The sequence below is a fragment of the Dermacentor albipictus genome, chromosome 1 (genome assembly GCF_038994185.2).
Source record: "Dermacentor albipictus isolate Rhodes 1998 colony chromosome 1, USDA_Dalb.pri_finalv2, whole genome shotgun sequence".
NCBI classification, from domain to species: Eukaryota; Metazoa; Arthropoda; class Arachnida; order Ixodida; family Ixodidae; genus Dermacentor; species Dermacentor albipictus.
In genome coordinates, this window is record NC_091821.1 from 232,710,054 (window position 1) to 232,722,773 (window position 12,720).

The 12,720-nt window shown below is 41.2% G+C and overlaps 1 protein-coding gene across 3 annotated transcripts in view; it reads right to left on the bottom strand.

Moving 5' to 3' along the window:
* The window catches only part of E(z) (histone-lysine N-methyltransferase E(z)), a 57,919-nt gene that overhangs the window by 19,965 nt on the left and 25,234 nt on the right, over nucleotides 1-12,720 (bottom strand). For all 3 annotated transcript variants that reach the window (XM_065425881.2, XM_065425880.1, XM_065425879.1), the window contains exons 8-9: nucleotides 3,309-3,400; nucleotides 2,451-2,661 (exon numbers count right to left, since the gene is read on the bottom strand). In XM_065425881.2, coding sequence (XP_065281953.1) covers nucleotides 2,451-2,661; nucleotides 3,309-3,400 — 303 coding nt within the window. The remainder of the gene's footprint in view (nucleotides 1-2,450; nucleotides 2,662-3,308; nucleotides 3,401-12,720) is intronic.

Genomic DNA, 12,720 nt, shown 5'->3' on the forward strand with positions numbered 1-12,720 from the left:
CTGGTCCGCGCACATCACGAAGACTGCAGCTGATGCATCGAGATCACTTGGGTTCATCAGACAGCACCTCAGCTTCTCCCCTCCCTCTATTCGCAGTCTGGCTCACAAACCGTTTGTCTGAACAAAACTAGAATTTGGCTCCCCAATTTGGAATTCACGTCAGGCTTACCTAATCAATAGCCTAGAAGCCATTCAAAACCGTGCAGCCTGATTTATTTCATCCGACTACGACACCCACTCCAGTGTTACCAATATAATATTATCACTTGACATCGAGCCTCTGACACACAGACGTAAAATTGGCCGTTTCTCATAATTTCATGCGCTATACTTCTGTTTTCCTTCACTTCGGGACTCTCTTCTGCTTCCACCTCTCCGAACATCACGCCATCTCTTCAACTCCATAAGCATTCTACGTCTGCACAGCTCCTCTAATGCATTTAACAAGTCATTCCTGCCTCTTGCAATTGGAGAATGGAATTCATTACCAGACCATATCGTAATAGAATGCGATCCATATAGGTTGATGACATCCTATTTGAAAACATGATGTGGAGAATTCTTGCTTGCTTCTGTTTGCCTCTGTTTACTTTACTGTTGCTGTTTTTATACTTGTTAATGCTTATTTAAAAAGTTTCTTTTGTACTTTTTTTTTCTTCTGTATATATCCTGCTGATCACTGATTGTGACAATGTTTGACAGTGACCTATGTTGTTGTGTTTGATGTTCCGCACCCCCCCCCCCCCCCCCCCATTATGTAATGCCCCTTCCAGGGGTCTTTAAGGGCCAATAAATGAAGATGATGATGATGAGGTGTTTGGTATTTATTTCCTTATCGTCACGCCTCATCTTCATTCGTTTAACGTTGATGACCTTCTGTTCACTGAAGCCTTCCAGGAGTTCACCTTTAGTCAGCTCCAAGAGATCATCATCCGAGACTATGCCATGGGTGGTATTCATAGTACAATGGGGAGTTACAGTTACTTGGGCGTCCCCAAATGATACTAGATTGGGTAACTTTTCATATTGTTTCTGGTTGCGGAGCTCTAAGAGGAGATCACCACTTGCCATTCTGGATGCTTTATAACCTGTACCAAAAACTTGGGTGAGAGACTTAGACACGAAGAATGGTGAGCTTGCTCGCATGGGTGTGTCTGGTTGTTCGGAGTGGACTACATGGAAACGAGGGATAGTTTCTTTTTGACGGGCAAAAAACTCAGACATCATCGGTGCGCCCCCGCTTCAGGGAGCGATCAGGTAATGGGGGGGAAGGAAGTAGCCATAAGAGTGTAATTTCGGCAGTAATGTCAGCCACCTACCGTGGAGTCCTACAAGGGGACGCTGCAGGACTTGTGCAACATGGCCTGCAAACGCCAGCTGTACATTACCACTATAACCAAATATGAAATAACCTAGGTTGGCTATACACACAAGGTTAACCCTTGCTGCCTGGAAAAATTGGAAGGGAAGACAGGAAAGATGGAAAGTGATAGAAATACAAAGGATGGAGGGAGAGAGAGAGAGAGGAAAAGGCAACTACCGATTTCCCCCGGGTGGGTCAATCCGGGAGTGCTGGCTATGTGAAGCAGAGGCCAAAGAGGTGTATCGCCTCCGCTGGGGGGCCTAAAAGGTCCGAACACCCGGCATTGGCTCAACGCCTAGGAGCCCCCTTTCCCCAGACACAGTTGAGCCGCGCACAGCTACACGTGGGAGGGTCCAACCCTTGTGTGCTTGGGTACGTGGTGTCGCAACACACCAAACACCTGCTGTCACAGACGCCCCTGCGGGGGTTGATAGCGATAAGGAGCTGTCTGATAGCGACGACAAGTGCTATCTATTGCCCCACACGACTCGTGTATCGTCGCAGTGAAAATCTTGGCAAAGGTACGCCGCTTCCATTTGTGTTTTTATTAATCGCAACTTTAGTGCATTGGGAATAAATATGTTTTTTCCAAATGAGAGAAAATAGTATTTTTTATGAAAGCACGCGGAGCGCGGTACTGTACTATTTCTTTTCTTTTTTTATTTTTTGGTCACGGAAAACAGGTGTGCGTTACAATCGAGGGCGCGTTAGAATCGAGTAAATACGGTATACGTTTTCCAGACCCTCACAGTGAACTGAGCTGTAATCAACAGTAGCATAATAATTTGCCGTTTCATTTAATAAAAGTAGACCATACTGTACAATTTGATTCGCAGGTACCTAAGTTTCTGATAGCTTGCAACGTTCTTGTTATGCAATGCTATTAGACTGCCTAGCAGGTGCAGGACGGTGTTTCTTGCAGAATATTTGTTAGCAGTAAACCTCGTGATAAATTTTCCAGTATTCAATATTCGGCCTTTTTTTTTCTTGATTTGATTCAATATTCAATTCGAAATTTACTATTTGGTATTTGCACACCCCTACCGATAATGCTATGTCAATGAAAAGAATGAGAAAGGCAGCCAACCTGACAAGCTGTTGACAGTCATCTGTGCTGGTTTGTCTTGGTCTTTCTCAGAGCTGTCACTCTTTTTGCTATTTGTGCGTGTGCTGTCATTGCTATCTTCACCACTTGCTTCATTCCCACTGTCCATGGAAATCTGTTTCTGCATCTTGCGTTGTTCTGACGACTCCCTTTCTTCCTTGAGTTTTGCTTGCAGCCTTGCCTTCACAGAATCCTAAGGTAATAGAGAAAGCACATCTATGCTGAGAACTAAGCAGCAACATACAGCTACCTTGAAAAGTAAAGGAAGCGCAATTCTGCAACTTAACAGCATACATGTGCAACATGGTGAAAATTATACATATGGTGGATTCATGCACAAGTACCAAGACTAGCCCGGCTTCCCATTTTTACGAGACCACAGGCAAACGCATTTAAGCCACAACAACACACTCAGTATACTTCCTGTGCTGCTTCTAGATCTGGATGCAAATGTTCTCAGAACCTGAAAGCTGCAGGTTTTTCATAACCTGTAAGTGCAACATGGAACTTAAAGGTTTCAGCCCCAGGCTATTAAGCAATTTCATTTTCTCACACATAATATATTCTGTTAAACTTTTGCAGTTAACAGCACAGAGTGGCATTATTAGCGAAGAGGAAGATGGGAACACTTCTCATGAAACTATATTTATGAAGAAGAATGTTAAAAATACTACACATCCACAGGTTTTGCAGACTAATACTGATACTGTTTTGAAATCACATTGCTTGACATGACATCTCTTCAACAGACACATGGGCTCTACAAATATAGTCAGTCTACAAACATTTACTGAGGTAGAACCAACACATATCTTTAACTACAGCATTCTTCAACCTCACCAAGTGGAGGTAGCAATGTGATCCACATGGCTCAGTGTCCACCTTCATATCACAGCTTTTCCGCTTGTACTGGCTTGGTGCTGGATGGAATGCTGAAAGGAACCAACTAATATTAACATGTGTTGAGAGTGAGGAGCACAGAGCAAGAAAGACAGGAGTGCTGACTGTTTTTTGCTGCAATACATATAGTACAGCAACCTAAAACCGAACAAACCAATAATGCTGAGCATTTTACTGTACATGCTTTTTCTTCTCACCTTCTCTCTTACAGAATCTTGCACTTTCTTAATGCTTTATCACCCGTTTCAGTATTCACCAAGTGTTCTCACGGAATTCGTGAACTGCTTATGGCCAAGGCAACACTTAAAAGCATAGAAAACCTTACAAGTAAGTTACAAGATAAAGTGCCCACAGGACCACACCTGTGGCACAAGATGCTTCTGCATTTCGTCTGGCACCTCACTTTCCCGTCTTCACATAAAACATGATGACGTCATGGCACATTCTTCAGTTGTCGTCTACAAAAGCCAAAAGACATGAAAGCTTATTTTTGGGCCAATATAGTAAAGTGCCAATTAGCAACAATAGGAGAGTTTCAACCCTTTCAGGGTCAATGACATAAATATACGGCACTGCAAATAAGTCCAAAATGGTCGATGCCGCATATTTACGGCACCGTCTGTACGTTTAAAAAGCGAGCCAATTTCCTAACTTTTTCTTTCTTGGCACATGCTGCCACTATGTGGGAAGACATAGAAATTTTTTCTCGCACCTCCCTCTCTCAGTTTTCATTGCATGGTTTGTTTTAGAGCTAGTTTGCTCCAGTGCATCTATATACTACCGCTCGCGCATTAGCGCGTGCGCGCGGCAATTTGGGTTTTGTTCGCGGGCGGTTTTGGCTTCTTGAGCTCGTAGAACTGATGGCTATCTTGTTACTAATCGCTCAAAGGGTGGCCGCCTGTTTCTCACTCCTTTAGTTCTCACAGGGGTGAGCATAGGAAGGATGCCGTTGTGCATGTGTTTCCTTTTCCTTTCTTTTTTTCTTGGAGATTTGCGAAAACTAATTGCCTCTGGTTGGCGATAAGATGAAGATTAGCGGACGTTTGCCACACGTTTTGCTTTTTTGATGGGCACACAACCACAGTTTTCTTGTGTGCGCTCACCTACACAGTTCGATTACGCTGTAGACGTAAATATTAGTTAAGAGCAGGAACATTTGACACTTGCAAAATATTCTCGTTTGCGCATTTTCTAAGCTTTGAACTATGTGTATAACAATGCATCAAATTTTTTGTTCTTTTAAGTTTATTTCCTTTTTATTGTTGTTATTCATGAGTAAACAGTACATACATACCAATGGAAAATATCTTTTCCTCATTTTACGGTCACCCTAGCAAAATTACAGTAAACTTTTTCAAAATAGGTCCCTCACAAGAATTGGAATCTGCAATAAAAAAAATCTATCCTGGGCAAAAAAATCGACCCTGAAAGGGTTAATGGCATGATGCCTCAGTGAGGCAGAGGGGTCTGTCAGTGTGGCAGTGGTGCCAACGGACCATAAGCAGAAGCATATAGCAAGCAGGACAGAAGTGCTTTATTCTTGGGTGTGTTTTTGGCTATGCATGTATTATACTGTTTGACAAATGCAAGGACCTGCTTTTTCCTTAAAGCAATGGTCTCAACCATAGCGGAAATTTGTCAAGTTGACCTCTCTTCCAGAAGTTTATGATAAGGAACTTATGGGCCTCATGCTGTTGCCTGTGTCCTGCAGTTCTGTGTTTTTAAACTGACGTAGACGACAAAGGAATGCGTGCACAATTTCACAGCAAGTGAAAAACAGGGAGAAGATACAGACACCATGGATGCCACGCCAAAGGAATGCTCCTAGATAAACGCAACAAATTGCGGTGCCTCCTATACAATGTGACACAAACGAGCAGCTGATCATAAAATTCATGCCCACGTCTAAACAGCCGAGTTGGCTCTCCTGTCTCTCTTGCTCTATGGTAAAGACAATAGCGCTTACCTAAGCAAGGGTTACAGCCATGCATAGCATTCATTACTACATTAAGGCACAAAGGAATAATAATGACAAACAAAGAAGGGGCCCAGGATGTGCTAATTTAAAGAAAAACTGGGATACTAAATGTTGCAGTTCTCATTCCAAGCATGATGTGGCATGAGATGACTATGAAATGCAATGACTCATGCTCAGGTTAGCTTATGCCTGCAAACATTGCAAATTAATACTGTGTGCAATTATGTTTAAGCATAACTAATGGAGGAGCTTTCAGTACAGCTACAGTAAAAGCATGCCTTTGAAGAGCAAAAATTTTGAATGAACATGTGGAGAATATGTTCTGACTGCTTTTGCCTGTCTATTGTGAAGTGTGTTGCAAGGCCCATTAGGATAAGCAACAACATACTTTAATTTGGATATGACATGCTCTTATACAAACGTTATAGTTATATGAATGAGCACATAATTCAAGCAAGAATAGTTTTTGACATGGTGCAAGTTGTGCAGAAACTTCTCTCTTCAGGCTAACTCTGTGATCTTGTTATTAGCCAATATGCAAGGAACTTCACCACTATTTATTACATGCTGTTTTGTTACTATGCAACTGGAATGTACATATGCAGCACATGTGGCTTCCTGCGCACTATGACAAACAGAAGCCAGTGCGTTGTAAATCTTCTGCAACAAGTGTGCACTAAGAACAAAACTGGGAAATAAAACTTGGCAATAAGCTTGTCCTGATAAGTATGATAGCCCGCAGAAACTGCTATCAAACCATTAAGAATACATAGACAGACTTCATTACAAATATCTTGTAACATTCCAAGGCAGTGAAATGCCACGGCACAGCTCTTTATATGGTGCCATAATTGCGCACAACCTCTAGATGTGTGCATATACACTGTGCTTCCAGAAGCAGTGTCATAATGATTTATTGACAGGCTTAATCAAGAAACAGTTCGCAGACTATGAATGTCCTATGACTTTCTGTATAAAGCCAACACACAATGAAGCCAAGGAAGGCATGGAGGAAATTAACTGCTTCTTAAAAAACTGAATGGTGCTGTAGAATTACATCAGCTGTCTGCAGCTAAGATCATGAACTATATAATGCATGTGGTTTAGAAGATGTTCCTCATAGGCCACCATGGCTGTAAGTGACACTGGTTAACACTCCCAAGCTTAAGATTTAATACATGTAATACACTCACAGAATGAAATGTGCTAGGGAAATTTTGAAGTAGAAAAGCTAGTAAGCGCAAACAGTCGAGAGTGTCTTGTCATGCCACTACGCATCTGGCCACTAAGGGTGGCATGAACTCTGGTCTAAGCATAAGAGCCAAAACTACACCGATGTTATACAAATTGGAGATGGCAGAAATGAAAGCACTTATACTAGTTAGGCCTAAATTGATGTGTTTCATTCCATTGAGAATAAGTAAATAAATGGCAAGTCAACAAGTGCTAGCTGTCCCCGCAGTTAAGCAGGCACAATGCATGCATCGTGCAAAAGTTCTGGGTTTGCCTAATGTCAACGGCTTGTTGTCTTTTCTTCCATTTTCATTTCCCTTTTTCTTTATTAGAATATAAAATCTATCACAAATTTAGTACTAAGCCATAAGTCTATGGCTCGACAAGAAAACTTCCTATTCCCTCATGCTTTCTTGGCTTCACTGTCTGTTCACTTGATAAGGTTGTTAAAAAAAAAGTAGGGTCCTTTGGTTCAGTATTTCTTTTTGCTTTTGATCTTCTGCACACTTACACTTCATTCTTTTCAAAAATAGTTGGGGGGATGAGTTTTCTGATCTATTCATAATTAAGCACAGAGGCACAAAACATACTAAATTTGCACAGATATAGCCTGTTTTTTGTGCTTTTGCTTGCTATTGTGTGAAAGCACAAAGCTTGAAATATAATAATTTGTTTTTACAGCTAAAAGATACAGCAAGCTCAACCACCAGGGTCCCAACAAAGGAGATTCTGCTCCACCAAGAGAGACGTGCAGACCTCATCGTCTGGCCTTGCTGCAGGGCTCAGCCAACGTTTATAGTTTCTCATGGTAATGTTGCGATAGCAGTATCTTGTATTTTAAGATAAACAATACATTGTTTCAAGAATAGTAAATACAGATACTGATACATGTCTTGCCAGACATATCACAACACAGATAAAAAATACCCAAAAAGTATCTAAGATACATGTACCTTGGATACTCCCCATCACTTATTAATACTAATTGCTTTCATTTCCCATTTGCACAAATCACTCAACCAAACGTGTTCTGATAAAACTTCGTTTCCTTTAACCTTTCTTTTTTTCAGATTTTTTATTGCTAATTTTTCAACTGTCCAAGCCACATCTCTTTTTACTTCCCATTTTCTGGCAAAAACTAGGCACACCAAATTAACACATGCTTACATGTGTTCTTTTTAACTTTTGTAACCCCTAATTATTTGAAGAAAAAGCAACACTGCCCTCCACTATTCCCTCACTATTGCAACAGCATTCCGACTTCCCTCACTCCCCACTGAACCAACGCATCCACCTATTCTCCTTCCCCATCGGAAGTGCGGGAATGTGAGTCATGTAAACCATCATCATCATCAACCTATTTTAAGTCCACTGCAGGACGAAGGCCTCTCCCTCCGATTTCATATTACCCCTGTGCTGCGCCAACCGATTGCAACTTGCGCCTGCGAATTCCTAATTTAATCACCCCACCTAGTCTTTTGCCGTCCTCGACTGTGTTTCCCTTCTCTTGGCACCCATTCTGTAACCCTAACGATCCACCAGTTATCTAACCTACACATTACATGACCTGCCCAGCTCCATTTCTTTCGCTTAATGTCGATTAGAATATCGGCTATGGCCGTTTCCTCTCTGATGCACACCGCTCTCTTTCTGTCTCTTAAACTGATGTCTATCATTCTTCGTTCCATCGCTCTTTGTGCGGTTCTTACACTTGTTTTCGGGCTTCGCTTCTTTGTCAGTCTCCAAGTTTCTGGCCCATATGTTAGCACCGGTAGAATGCATTGATCGTACCCCTTTATTTTTAGTGATAACTGTAAGCTTCCAGTAAGAATCTGAGTATGTCAGCCATATGCGCTCCAACCCAACTTTATTCTACTGTAAATTCCCTTCTTGTGATCAGGGTTCCCTGTGAATAATTGTATCGGGTAAACATGTTCCTTCGCATAACTTAGAGGTTGACTGGCAATCCTGAATTCTAGTTGCCTTGCCAGGTTTTTAATAATTATCTTTGTTTTCTGCATATTAATCTTCAACCCAACTCTTACACTATCTCTGTTAAGGTCCTCAATCATTTGTTGTAACTCGTCTGCATTGTTGCAGAACAGAACAATGTTATCTGCAAACCAAAGGTTGCCGAGATATTTGCCGTTGATCCTTACCCGTAAGCCGTCCCAATTTAATAGCTTGAATCAAGCACGCAGTGAACAACATTGGAATGATTGTGTCTCCTTGTAAGACCCCTTTCTTTATATCATAAGAAGCCAACAAACAAAGACACCAAGGACAACACAGGGGAAGTTACTTGCACTGGCAGTTACTGGAAGTTACTTGCAATTGAAATAAAGAAATTATAAATTAATGGAATTGAAAGTGGATGAAAAAACAACTTGCCACAGGTGGGGAATGATCCCATTCCCCACTTCGCATTACATGTGCGATGCAATAAACACTGCACTATGAACATGAATGTGGGAAATTATCAGAGGCAATGAATTAATAAAGCCTTTAGTTAGCTCCATTCTACTTTCCCAAAATGAGTAAATTTATATAAATGCACAAGAACTTCATTTGGTAAACCTGGATGTACACTATGCTGAAATTATGCACGACCATCTTCCCACATTATTAAAGGGCCCCTGAAATGGTTCAGACAAATTTTGTAGACATGTAGGGAACAACTAAAGTTAATAATTCGCACCACAATTTGTGTTAAGCGTCTCATATTAAGCGAGGTATGGACGATTACAAGTTACCCTCCTCCATAGTCGTGTATTTCTCCTCAACTCATTCACCGAGTGATCTGGCTAAGTTCCGCCTTCCCTGGCTCTGCATCATGATGGCACGTCATGTCGTCAACTTCTGGTTCTCTAGGAGCGAGCACGTGAGGCCTCTCCAAACTTTCCACCAGCTGCTTGGCAGTCGACCCCAAGCGAGAGCTACAGAAGCAGCGTGCGTTGCGAGCATTTTGTCGCAGCGTAGAATGTGTCTGGTATTCTGGTAACCACAGGCGAGCTGGGTGTTAGGACGGATGGCTGGAGGCATAAACTCAAGCTGATGAAGGAACTTTAGCGTAGACATATGTGAGCGGCCTGATCGGTCTGCATGGTCCAGCCACCTGTTTGCGCAAAGCTTAACCAGTCAAACAAAGCACTAATATTGCTCTAACCAAGTATAAAACATTTTAAACATTTCCAAAAACGATGTGTTAATGATTACACTCCTGTGAAAAATTTACACCAGCAGCAAAGAATACATTTCGTTACAGCTACTGTGTTTGGTTGAGCTCTGTGCCACCAGGTGGCTGCGCCGTGCAGACCATTCACATTTGTGTTTCTGCTCATCCCGTGAAACGGCACGGTCAAACAGCCTGGCCCTGTTCCCTTGCGCTTGCGTTTACCCGAATACAGAACTCGCGAAATTCTATTGCGGTAGTAATCCTACAGTGTAATGTGACGGCCGCAAACGTGCAAATCCTGGCGCCAATCGGATAGCGGCAGTCAGATGCGCTGCAGCCAGTCCGCCCGTTTGCTGCCTTGCAGAGGGACACGATGTCGCAGCTTGACATATTGCCAGTCGCTATGCTTGCAGCCCACAACGCAACGAAGTCGAATCATGGCGCTCGCGGAAAGACTCAGACCGACTCTGACAGCGGAGCTCTCATTAAAAATGAAGCACGTTGTAACACAAGCAGACAATGCTTGCTCTTTCCCGGAAGTGCTTAAGTGTAGTGCGAAATTGTTCGTATGCATTCTCTTTCTGTTACTTTCTTTTTTATTGAAACAAATTAACTAGCATTCCAAGTATTATGAACAGCATTTGTTCACCATAAAGTTGGAAAAATTATTGCTGACGCGCCCTGGGCAGCCACTTGGATAGCTTGCCCTACTAACTTCATTGGGGCAAATGACGTCACATGGGTAGGGATTGCTTAAAACTCAGCCGAGCGATGTGCTGTGATTGGCAGCGATGTGCATTTTGAAAACCTAATAATAAATTACAAGCTTTACACGGAGCACTTAGATGTGTCAATTAATGATCAGAAGGACCTACTCTAACGACTCGGTACGTTTGTACAAAATCATCAAAATCGTTTCAGGGTCCCTTTAAACACAAAATAGGAAAATCACAAATACTTGTTTAGTTTCCCTGTGCAAAAGCTAGGGAACAAAGCAATAAAATTTAAGCTGTTATCACAATGTTAGGTCAACAATATTTTAACTAAGATATCCTCTAACCCCTTTAACATTTTTTATTCAGTTATAGCTCTGGCATCAAGTAAAAGGTAGCATTAGACACTTGCACGAAGAAAGAACCACAAGGGGAAAAAAAGAGGGGTGAAGATAGGAATAACACAATAAGACGTATAGTCAGGCCAATGTTGTTGATGGTAGAAGCTAATGACAATAACACGCAATTACTTTCAACAATAGTTAAAGACAATGTATTATATTAAGATAGTGAGACTAAAGAAGGAAATGTCTTCACTGTTTGTAAGATTCCCTGATAAGATTTATTTATTTCTTGAGATTACCTTTTTTGCTTTTATTGATATCTGCAGTTAACAGCTGCCATAACAAGTCCCAACAATGAACTAATCATTAGTATGCTTGTACGACAGGTCGTGCAAGCCGATTTAAAATGCTCACATGATGCATTTGTTAAGATGAAGAATACATGCCAGATGAAGAGATGAAGTATTACAGGCTGATCATCAAGCTTTGAAATAAGCCACTAGCTGTAAATTAATGGTACAGAATCTATGCCCTCCCCCCACCCTCAGTTCAACATGCCTTAACATGGCAAAGTAATGACATGTTACTGCACTCTCAAGTATGCCTAAAAAATGCTCACTTATAATAGTTGCAATTGGTATGAATGATGGAAATTCATTCACACTACAAGATGCATGGGTTTCTGCCTTCAAAAGTAATAATACGATTCCAATGGTACAATTCGGATGCTCACACCCTTTAGTGTTATTGCTGTAGTTGGAGAGGCAAGCAATAAGGCTGCACCTCATTACTAACACCATTTTATTAAAGCAAGTCACTGTTTGATGCGGAAGCCATTGATGACATTTCGAAGCTTTATGACCAGCCTGGCTTGCAGAAGAGCACTCTATCAAACTTGGCCATTCAGAGTGGCAGGGAAAGCATGTAGTAAATGCAGGCAAAGGTGCAGCAGGATGCTGGGATCTAGTAAGCATTAGATACACACAGACACACAAAAACAGAAAAGCTTAGGAAGAAAGAAATAGTGGAGAGTGAAAGCAGAGATGCAAATAGTTGTATTCTGTTTACCTGGAGGAATATCCATCCCTCTATTTGCTAATAAATAAGGGCACAAAAGAAAAAAAATACAGGAAAGTTCAGGAGAAAAAGGAACCAAAGGAGGAAGAGAATGAAAAGAGTCACATCTTTTTTTTACAGTTTGCAGTGTCATGGTCAAATATACACCTACAAAATTAAAGCATCACATGTTTTACCTTGTTTTTTGGAAAATGTTATTTTTTACTGGCCTAGATAAATTAATTTAAGACCAATAACGGAGCCTTGACCTCAATTTCTCAATGCTATATCACAAAAAAAACTTAATGAAAGTAAGACATTGTTAGTTTTCTTGATGCTTAAAAATAAAGATTAATATGTTTTGATACAGTAGCAGCTTAAATGTTTTACATCTCACACAAAAATGCAAATGTAATACCTTTTTTTTTAAAAAGTTATCCCATGTTTTATTTTTTTTGTGCAGCATTTTTGTATTTGTAAAAACATGTTGTTTGATTGTTAACACGTAAAGTTACACTTTTTCTTATTGCTTTAGGACTCTTGTGCTTCCACAACATTAAAACAAAATACTGAATCTCCACTTGTATGCTGCCACTGCCCCTATAGGGCGCAATATGAACGTCACGCAGTGCATCCTACATTCCTGTGCTATTCAGACTCATGTAACAAAGGTCTCACAGCAACATTGCCACTGACACAGCACACAATTAGAAGCAACAGCAGGAAGTAAGTACAAAAATTTGATATTTTCCAAATGCAAATGAAGAGAGGAAGAAATCGCCTTTGCAAAACTGGTTGTAACGTTGCTTAACATGTAATGTATTCTCGCAGACAGGTAGGTGACCGGTACAGG